The sequence below is a fragment of the Opisthocomus hoazin genome, chromosome 18 (assembly GCF_030867145.1).
Source record: "Opisthocomus hoazin isolate bOpiHoa1 chromosome 18, bOpiHoa1.hap1, whole genome shotgun sequence".
In the NCBI taxonomy this organism is placed as follows: domain Eukaryota; kingdom Metazoa; phylum Chordata; class Aves; order Opisthocomiformes; family Opisthocomidae; genus Opisthocomus; species Opisthocomus hoazin.
Window position 1 is genome coordinate 19,595,165 of NC_134431.1, and position 10,176 is coordinate 19,605,340.

At 65.4% G+C, this 10,176-nt stretch overlaps 1 protein-coding gene across 1 annotated transcript; it reads left to right on the top strand.

Moving 5' to 3' along the window:
* The first annotated feature begins 219 nt into the window (after window positions 1-219).
* Window positions 220-5,881, top strand: CD40 (CD40 molecule). Its single transcript, XM_075438518.1, has 9 exons — window positions 220-370; window positions 1,741-1,822; window positions 2,463-2,588; window positions 2,698-2,841; window positions 3,077-3,176; window positions 4,171-4,232; window positions 4,479-4,577; window positions 5,012-5,037; window positions 5,354-5,881. The coding sequence occupies exons 1-9, from the start codon at window positions 323-325 to the stop codon at window positions 5,507-5,509; spliced, it is 843 nt and encodes a 280-aa protein (XP_075294633.1). The 5' UTR covers window positions 220-322; the 3' UTR covers window positions 5,510-5,881.
* The last annotated feature ends 4,295 nt before the right edge of the window (window positions 5,882-10,176 follow it).

The window sequence follows — 10,176 nt, forward strand, 5'->3', positions numbered from 1 at the left end:
CTCCCGCCCCCGCCGGCAGCCAGACACCCGCACAGCCAGACACCCGCACAGCCAGCGCGCAGGGACCCCGGCCCCGCGGCTCTGCCGAGGCCCGGGCGGCCTGGGCGTCCCGCAGCGATGGCGGCACCGCGCCCCTCCCGCCGCCCCCACCGCACCGCGGGGCTGGGGTGGGCGCGGGAGGGCTGGCGGGGGGCTGCCCCCCCCGGCCGGGCGCTGCGCGGGGAACCCCCGGGGCGGTGGCGGGCGGCCCACCGCCCCCTTCCTGGGCGGGAACGGGTCGAGGCGTTATAGGGGCGGGCGGCGGCGGCGCAGGGCCAGCGACATGAAGCGGCTCGGGCTCCTGGGGCTCCTCGGCGCGGTGCTGCTGGGCGTGAGTGGGGCTAGGGGCTCGGGGCTCCCTCCCTTCCTCCCTTCCTTCCTTCCCTCTCTCTCTCCCTCCCTCCCTCCGTCGGGGCAGACCCCCGGCCCGCAGCCGCCGGGCTTTCTGGCAAGGGGCCCTGTCCGGCCGCTCTGTCCCGTCCCCCCGGCGCGGCCCGTCCCCCTCCCCCCCCCTCGCGGGAGGCCCCCGGCCGGGCCGTGCTGTGCCGGGGCGGTGGCGGAGGACGCCTGGGCAGCGCTGCCACCCCGCACAGCCCGGCCCGAGCTGAGCCGAGCCGGGGGTCCCGGCCTGCCCCGGCGTGGGCAGGGGAGGGGAGGGCAGGGCAGGGCGGGCTCAGCCCGACGTCGCTTTCGTTTTCCGCCCGAGCGAGCGGGGCCCGACAGGGTCCGCAGCCCAGCCCCGCCCCGCACCCGGCCGGGGCTCCGGTCCCGCGGGCGGGGACGGTCAGCGGCGGGCCCTGGGGCTCCGCAGCCCGGGGCACAGCCCGGGCCCTGGGCCGGGGTCCGCCCTTCCCGGGGCGCAGGGACGGGTCTGCCCGCGCCCCTTCGGCTCCGCTTTCTGCCCGGTGTCGGACGTGTGTGGCGCGGGGCCGTTCCCCTGCGCTGGGCCAGGCGTCCCCGGGTCAGAGCCCAGGGCTGCCCGGGGGGCTCTGCGGTGCCCGGCCCTCCCTTGCCTGCTGCCCGCAGCCCCCCAGTCATCCCGCTCTGGGGCTCTGCCGGAGCTCCCTCCCGCTCCCTGGGACGGCCGGGCTGCGTGAGTCTGCCGGGCTGCTGGGGATGGGGGCGCGGGGCTCGCTCCGCACAGGGGTATGGTGCTGTGGGTGCCCTCCCGCACCCAGGCTGGCCCGAGATCTGATGCCCTGCCTCCTCTCCACCCTTCCCCGTGCACACAGTCCCCTGCTAGGAGGAGCAAGGAAGGGCCCTGCCTGACTTCGCATGGATGGTACGCTTGCCTGGGGCTTTCCTGCCCCTCAGGGCCAGTGCATCAGCCTTGGGAAGGGGCTGGCAGGGCTCTGGGCATGGGACGTGTGGTTAACACGGCTTCCCCAGCCACAGACCGCAGCACTGTTGGCAGGGGCAGGGGCACGGGGTAATGTGCAATCACCATCTGGTAGGAAACCTGGGGAAATGTGGGGCCACCTTACCGGAATTGCTGCCACCCCGCTTCAAAGAGAGCACTGATGGCATCAGGCAGCACAGGCAGCTCTGCTGTGGTCTGTGGTTAGCACAGGCATGGGAAAAGCGGTGCAAGGAAGCCCTCAACTCGGGACGTGGGTTAGCGTGCAGGTTAGCGCACGCGTGCTTGCAGAAGCGAGGTGGTGCTGGGGAGCGGCATGAATTCGCAGGTCCTGTTTCTTCTAGTGCTGGGTGCCTGGTGATGCCGTAAGATGCTTTGATAAGCAGTATGAACACAAGGGCAGATGCTGCAACCGGTGTCAGCCAGGTATGGAGACCCCTTCCCCTTCCTGGGTCCCCAGGGCCCGGCTGTGCCAGAACCCGCTGCCCGGCCACAGCGGAGCAAGCCCAGCCTGGTGTGACTGAGCCCCCCCCCCCGCCCCTATTGCCAGCAGTGCCGACAGCTTCACCTCCCTTTGTCACCTCAGTGCTAGAGCAACTGGTGGCCTCATGGGTGCCCTGGGAGACCCCCCTAGACCCCACTGAATCTGTGACAGCTCTCTTGGGACGGTTTGTGCTCCTGCAGCTGCAGGACTGCGTGGCAAGGGCAGCCTCCGGGGAAGGTGCTGCCACTGGCACTGCCAGATCATGATGGTATTTGCCAGCTCCCACTGTCACTGCCAGATTGTTTCCCAGTCCTTGGAGTGCTGGAGGCAGTGAATGCCTCCCCTGCTCTGTTGCCCCAGCACCCAGCACCCCTCCCTACCCAGCCCCATGCAGCGTGCGCAGCCACCGGATGAGCTGGCCCCTGCAACCCTGGCTGCCGGAGCGGCATCAGGCTACCGAGCAGCATGCCACAGCAGCCCTGGCATCCACAGCCACCAGCGTTCCCCTGTCCTGCTGGCAGAGCTGCGGGCCTGGAGAGGGGGAAAGCTCCTTCTCCCCCTCCTCACCAGCCTCTATTGCAGGGGAAAAGCTGGTCTCCGAATGCAATGACACAGAAGAATCTGTCTGCACCCGCTGCGAGAGTGGGCACTACCAGCAGAGCTGGACCAAGGAGAGGCACTGTGCTCCCCATGATATCTGTGAGGACAGTAAGTGCTCCCTGTGCCCGCTGGCCCCAGCCTGCGGGGGCTGCAGGGGCCGGTGTCCCCCGGGCTCACCCGTCTGGTGTCTCAGCTCACCCATGCTCCCTTTGCCCAGATGCTGGCCTCATCGTGAAGACGCAGGGAAACGCAACACACAACACGGTGTGCCAGTGCCAGGACGGCACGCACTGCTCCGACACCAGCTGCCAGACCTGCGTGGAGAACCAGCCCTGCCAGCGCGGCTTCGGCTTCGTGGCAGGTGAGTCTGACCAGGTCCTCCCTCCCAGCAGGACTGATGCCCTGGCAGCATTGACCTCGGGCCCTCCAGGGAAAGGGGAATTCCCCCAGCAAGGAGCCCTAGCAGGACTTCGGGAGAGCTGCGCCTGCGCTGCGCCTGGCAGCATTGCCACGGGGAGGGCCGCTCACCTGACCCCCCCAGCCCCTCACCTCCTGCAGCCCGTACTGACCTTCCTGCAACCTCTGCTCCTCTGCAGCCAAGGCCCAGGCCCGGATGTCATCGCCCTGCGAGCCCTGTGCAGAAGGCACCTTCTCCAATGTCTCTTCTAAAACGGAGCCATGCCATCCCTGGACAAGGTGTTGTCTGAGTGCTGACCACATCCTTTACCCATCTCCAGATGTGCCCAGTCCCCACGAGCACATCCTCTGCTGCCAGCCCCCTTAGGGGCCTGGGATACCAGGTGGCTGGGATGGTCTCTGAGGGACACAGCATCAGGCTGGTGTAGGGTGGGAACAACAGGAGCAGAGCTGTGAGGGCGGTGAGGTTCAGGGCGGTGTGGCTGAGCTCGAGGCAGGCATCCAGGCACCTGTGACTGTCCCTCAGCACGTGTACAGAGTGCTGGCCCCTCCAGGGATGTCCATGCTGTTGTGTGCACTGGGGAGCAATGGATGAGGGGCTACGGGGACCCACCATGCCCTGTCCAGGCTCTCGCTCCCAGCACACTCCTTGGCTGTAGTCATCAGCCAGGGCACCAGCCCTCACTGTGAGGAGTCTGGCTTTAAGAATGCCACGGGCTGGCAGGTCATCCCTCTCTTTACAAAGCTGCTCGAGGGTTAATTGCACTCCCTAGGAGAAACGTGAGCCTTATTTCCAGGCTGAATTAGTCTCGCTTCAGCTGTCAGCCATTGGATTTCACTTTGCTTTTATCTGTGCCCAGAAATTACCTCCCCACGGAGCCACTTGTAGCCTGTCATCGAGTCATCTCCAAGCTGTTCTGTAATAGCTGCAGTGCCTGAGCCCCAGGGTCTCCCTGACCAGGCAGGTCTCAAATATCTGCTCCCTGCTGTGCCTTGTCCCCAGATTTGTCCCCATCTTCAGCAGTTTCAGTAACTCCAGATCAGGACCCCGGCGTGGGGCCCTGCTATGTACCTGGCGTCCCCGTCACAAAGCACAGGCTCCGGTGTCGGCTGGGGACCTCCAGCCGCATGCCCCTCCAGAGCCTGGTAGACTCAGTGCAGGACGCTTTCTCGCACAGCTCTGCTGGCTGTCCAGCCCTGGCCGTTCCTTCTCAGGGGTTTTCCGTGTGCTCAGGCTGATGCTGTGGTTACGTGGTCTTGTTCTTCCCTGCAGCTGCGAGGAAAAGGGGCTGATGGTGAAGGCGAAAGGGACGAACACCTCTGATGTGATCTGCGGTAAGTGCAGAGCAGAGATCTCCTGGTGCTCCGGCTCCTGCAGCACTCGGAGGAGCTGGCCTGGCCCGTGGGTGTTGTTGGGAGAGGAGGGTCTGACCGCACTGCTGGCATGATGTCTTCCTGCTCCTCTCTGTCGCTGTGAGGGATCCCTGCGGGACTGGGCTCGGAGCAGAGGCAGGTTGGGGCACTCGGCGTCTCAGTGGGACTGTCACACGGGTGCCTCACTGACCCCATCTCCCTCGGCAGAGTCGGGCAGGCGCTCCTCGCTGTCGGTGCTGATCCCCATCACGGCCGCAGTCGTCACGTGCCTCGTGGGCCTCTCCATTTACTGCCTGGTCCACACAGGTAAGGGGCTGGGACATGGGAAGTGATGCCTTGGCCAGAGGGGCCATACAGGGCCAAGGACCCCAGCAGGGAGGGCCATGGCAGCTCTGCCAAGAGTGGGGCAGCCCTTCTGGGGACACCGCCAGGGGACGGCTCCCCGAGCCCGTTGCCCTGCCGGGTCAGTGGGCTCTGTCTGTGGGAGCAGGCATGTTTGCACTGCTGCAGACCAAGCCAGACCAGCTCTGTGAGGAAGGTGCTGGTGCCCTGTGGGTCCAGCACGGTCCCCCTGCTGTGGCCCCCAGCATCTCCAGCCTGGCAGGGGCAGCCAGGTACAACGTGAGCTGCAGGGCCTGCAGTGCAGCAGCACCAGCTCCGGCTCTGACCCCTGAAAGCTCACTGCAGGGCAGGAGCAATCTCTGCTGACCTTTACCTTCTCTGTCTCTCTGTCCATCCAGATCCCAGGCGACGCGTGCAGAAGCAGGTGAGTGCCCAGAGCCCTCCAGCAGTGGGTTGGGGTCCCTCCTGGGTACAGCTGGGGATGTGCCAGCAGCAGAAGGCAACAGAGCAGGAGCTGTGGCTCTCAGGGCAGGAGGGTGGGGGCTGTCCTAGGGGGGCCCAGCTGGGACAGGACAAGAGCTGTGGCAACCCTGGGGTGCTGCTGGCAAATGCTGAGGCAGGAGGGACCCGCACAGGGTGAGGCCCTGCCCTGCATGGGAACATAGCTGGAGCCTGTGGAGAGACGTGGCCCCAGAGGTGGGGGACATAGCTGCCTGCCCCTGACCCCTCCTGCTGTGCAGATGGAGACTGAGATGCCTGAAGACATCCTGGAGGTCCAGCAGCCAGCAGACAATGGGGAAGATGTCTGCCCTGTGCACAAGACCCTGCACAGGGGCCAGCCCGTGGCCCAGGAGGATGGCAAGGAGAGCCGCATGTCGCAGCAGGAGAGGGTGTGAGGGCACAGGGCGCTGCCTCCGACAGGAGCACAGACTGGGGCCAGCACCGTCTCCTCTGTCCCCTCTGCAGCCGGGGAGGAAATCTAGCATCTGGCCTGGCTGCCGATGATGTGACGCTGCAGTGGACCATGGCACGAGCCCCTCCGTGGGGACACCATGCCAGCGCCTGGCCTGGCTGCCGGCCCAGGGCTGCCACGGTGGAGCAGAACGCGGCTGCCTGCATGGGGCCGCAGGGCCCGGTCCCAGCGCCGGCCGGGGTGCGGCGGCAGCACGCAGCGTGGCTGCTCGCGGGGAGACCCTGCGGCAGAGCCCGCTCTGCCTGACGGCTGGGGGGCCAGGGCCGAGGGGGGGTGGCTGCTGCGGGACCACCACAGCCCGGGGAGGCCGCGCAGCACCCGGCTGGGCCGCCCACGCGAGGGCCTGGGCCTGGGGCCGGGCCGCCCACGCGAGGCCCGGCGCCGGGGCTGCGGGCGCTGCGCGGTGGGGCCGGGCGGTGCGGGGCGCGCTGTGCCCGCAGTGCGCTGCCGGGGCCGGGCCGCTGCGCCGCCACCGTCACGCGGCGGCCGGGAGATGGAGCTGCGGCACCGGCGCGAGGCGCGCGGGGCGGGGCCTCCGGCGGGGTGGGGGGGGGGTCCGGGCTGCCCGCCCCGCGCTCCCGCCGGGCGCGAGGAGCGGAGCTGCACGTGGGCGGCTCCGGGCGCGCTGCCGGGGCTTCCCCGCGCTCCCCGCTCCTTCCCCCCCCCCGCCCCGCAGCCGGCGGCACGTGCGCAGGCGGGGGCACACGCCACTCGCCGCTCAGCCCACCCCCTCCTCGCGCAGCCCCCGCGGGGCCCGGCCCCCCCCCCCCCGGCACCCTGACAAAAGCCGTAATTAAACCTAATTAAACCTCACCGCTCTGCTCCTGCGCGTGAGCCGCCTCGGGCTCCGCGTCACGAGCCCGGCTCCTGCGGGGACCCCCGGGGACGGGGCTCGCGCCGGAGGCGGGAGGGAGAGAGAGGCCTCAGCCGTGATCGCTCCCTCCCCGCACACCCTGACCCCGCGCTGCCAGGCGACGTGGCAGCTCCCACCCGCAAACCCGGACCGCAGGGACGAGCACGGGGGCTCGGGTCCCGCAGCTCCCCGCCCGCAGCCCTGCACCGCGGGGGAGCGGGAGGGCAGGCAGGGCTGCCCGCAGCGGGCATCGCGCGGGCCGGTCCGTCGCCGCCTGCCTGGCTGCGGGGCAGTGCGGGGGGCGGCGGGGGGGCTGCCGCGGGCCATGGCTCGCCGGCGCGGGCTCCAGGTCCCGGGGGCAGCTGCAGCCGTGACCCCGCACCGCCCGGGAGCGGCCATAAATCCCGGAGCCAGGAGCAGCTGGAACGCGGGGCGACGTTTACTGTAAAGGCAGTGGCACGTTATTTAAGGCTCCTCTTAAAACCTAATGTGAGGTTTAATAAGGGAGATAAAAGCGTGTCAGCCGCTCTCCCCCTCAGGGCTCCGCACTCCCGGCAGCGCCAGCGGGGTGGTCCCGGGGCTGGGCAGCACCCCCTCAGCGCCAGCCCCAGCCCAGCACCCTGCCCTGGGGACAGGCGAGACCCCCACCGCTGCTGGCCCCGCTGGCGGAGAGGGCTGGCGTCGTGCTGGCACAGACGCGGGGCCTTTGGCCCCAAATGGCCCCAGACAGCTGTCACCCCACGGCAGCGGGGGTCCCCCTGCCTCCCCGCGCTGACCCCTCCCCGCCAGCACGCAGCGTGCCCGATGCCGCTCCTGCGTGTCAGACATGTGCCATCTCATTAGCGCGTCCGCCCCCCAAAGTGAGAAGGGAGAGCGCGTGAGACCTAATTGAATGTAACTAATTATTCACTCCGCAAACGCCCTGTTTAAATGGGATTGTGAGGGACAGAATTACTCATTCTGAAAAGGGGAGAGAAAAAAACAAATAGAGGCGGATGCTGGAGCTGCAGCTCCCTGTCTCCCCAGAATACCAATTACCGGATGAAGTGATTGTATAAATCTTTACCGAGTGAACGAACTGTACTAGTCACTTACTTCTGTCTTCTTATTATGGGGAAGCAATGAAAAATCATCCCACTCTCCAGTCCAGTGAAGGGCTCCCAGTTGCTGTCTCGGACGCTGTCTGCAGGAGAAGGGCTCGTCCTGGTGCCTTCGCGGGGCGGAGGTGCTGCAGAGACAAGGCTGAGTGCTGGGCAGGGATGCGCACCAGTCCCACACGCCTGGTCCCAGGGAGCTGCAGGGCTCCTGTCCCGGTGGGAGCCAGGCGATGCCGTGCAGCACCCCGGGACGTGGGGAGACTTGGGCTGGTCAAGGGCCCCGATGCCAGATGAATGACAGCTCACCCGGGGACCCTGGTGCCTGACGCAGAGGCACCCGGGGACTTGTGCCTGCAACTTTCCTGCCCTCCCCTTCAGTGGGTCCAGCCTTGCCAGGCCCCTGGCTCCTTGCTGCGGGCTCCTGTGGCACTCAAAGACCCCTCCAAAGGCCACGTGAACAGGGAAAGCACGGTGCTTCCCAACCCCTTCCCACATCGGAGTCAGCGTTTCTCACTCCCCAGTGTCTCTGCTCCACAGGCTGGAGAAATGTGCTCATTAACAGCGATCTCCATCGCTCTTCCCTGCCACATTGTTTAATCCCGGATCCCTCAGATGGCTTCCTCCAAACACACCCGTTTCTGTCCTTGGCACCGGTGTGGGATGGGAGAGAAGGTCTCAACTGTGTGGAGCTGAGAAAGCCAACCGGCTCACCCCGATGCGTGTCCCGGAGGTGGGGAGCACCCACACCCTGGGCTCCTGTGGCATGAGCTGGTGAGGACCCAGCCAGTCTCACACTCCCCGCAAGCAACACCAGGACCCCCCTCACTGCGAGGCACCCAGCACCCTTGGCGCTGGTTTACCAGGATGAAGGCTGCTCGGTCTCCGTGTCTTGCTGCTGCCAGGAACAGAGACGCAGCTGCCCTGGGGTGCCCCAAGGAGTGACCATGCTGCTGCATGGGCGCCCCAGGACCTTGCAGCACTGCGGCTCCCCGGCTAGGTGAAGTGTGAGAAGCTGCTGGAGTTGTGTGGTCGGGTCACTGTGGGGGAAAACACTGGCAGCAGGTCAGCAAGGAGAGAGCAAAACCCTCAGCCTGTCCTGCCTTCATGGGATGAGGATTTGATTGTTGCCAGCAGCAAGTTTCCATGCACTGGAGATGTGTGTGTGTGGGTGTGAGGGAGAGACATTATCATTATTATAACAAATGCAGCTGTGCAGCTCCATTCTGTGCTTATTGGCTTTCTTCTGTTTATCTATAAATAATTGTGGGGACACAATAGACTTTTAAGACTGCCAAAGAGTTTGTCTCCCTCCAGCAAGCGTATTGCCACAGTTCTGCCACCTTATCTGCTTGTGGAAAGATGAGGGTGGGAAAAATATTTACTGTCAGGGATATTTGTCATCTGCAAATTACCTCTGCCTACAATCCACAGTACAGATAGGACTGACAGCACTGATCTATATTGCAGGCACGTGAGCCCCGTGGTTCTCCACGCTGGTCCAGACCCACCTGAGCCTCGTCCCCGTTACCTGGCAGGGTGGGCAGCACTGTGCTGGCAAATCCACCGTGCATGCAAATCCACGCCATGGGCTGCAAGAGCAACCCAAAGCCCAAAGGGATGAGGGAAACCGCAGATGATGCTGGACTAGGTACTCAGCAAGTGGCTTGACACGGAGGAGCACCATGATGGGACAGCTGGGGCACTGAGGAGCTCAGAGGTTTGCAATGCTGGCAGCAGCCCCCTGAGTGCACACCTGCACCCCCATGCTGCGCAGCCAGGGCAGCGTTGCCCCAGGCACTGACCACCTCGAGAGCCTCTGGCCTCGCCGCTCTCCTGCAAAGGAGAAATGTGCTGCGCACCTCTGCTGCTGTCTCAGCACACGACATCCCCCGCAACCCTGCTCTGCCCACTGTCACCAGCTCCACCAGCCTCGCTCGCCATTGGGATTCCTCGTATCCCACAGCCCAGAGGCTTTTGCACAGCACTTATCACTACAGTATCCAAGAACCAATCTAATTGATGTGACACCAATTATTCAAGCATCACTAAATGCAGAACTAATGCATCTGTGTGTACAAACCTCCTAGACCCAGACCATGAAATTATAGCTGTGACTTGAAAGGAGCCAGAGCGGGAGCACCAGCTCTCAGCTGAGCCCCCGCACCGCAGCATCAGCCAGCCCTGCTGGGACACCTCCCTGAGATCCATGCGGAGAGGCAGCGTCGCACAGGGGGCCTGCAGCAGGGTCCCCGTCCAGCTGGCTGCACGGAGGGTCAGGGCCCATGGCTCCCTGCAGACTGGGCTGCAGGTAGGGTGGGTCCTGCATGGCTGAGCCGGGCAGCATCAGCCACGTGAGCGCTGGCAGGGCTGCCATCGCTGTCGTGACAGCCGGCCTGGGGAGCTGCATGCTCTGCAGGGCAGTGCAAAAACCATTTCTGGGCTGCTCAGCACAGCCCGTGCAGCTAGCAAAGCTCTTGGCTTGGACATGGACTGGTGCTGGAAAAAGCCATTCATTGCATTTGAGATTTTACTGTGAAATTAAGCTATGCCTGGACACGCAGAGCTTGGCATAGGCAGCAGTTTGTATTTTGTAAATTGCTTTCTACAATCAATTAAAGAAAAGAGATGGCTGGTGGTCTG

What these genes read in the sequence shown, in the direction of transcription:
- CD40 (XM_075438518.1), top strand. Translation starts at nt 323, where the DNA reads ATGAAGCGGCTCGGGCTCCTGGGGCTCCTCGGCGCGGTGCTGCTGGGC. An exon ending in CGGCTTCGGCTTCGTGGCAG is followed by an intron (nt 2,842 to 3,076) that starts GTGAGTCTGACC and finishes GCTCCTCTGCAG; the next exon opens with CCAAGGCCCAGGCCCGGATG. An exon ending in TTACTGCCTGGTCCACACAG is followed by an intron (nt 4,578 to 5,011) that starts GTAAGGGGCTGG and finishes CTGTCCATCCAG; the next exon opens with ATCCCAGGCGACGCGTGCAG.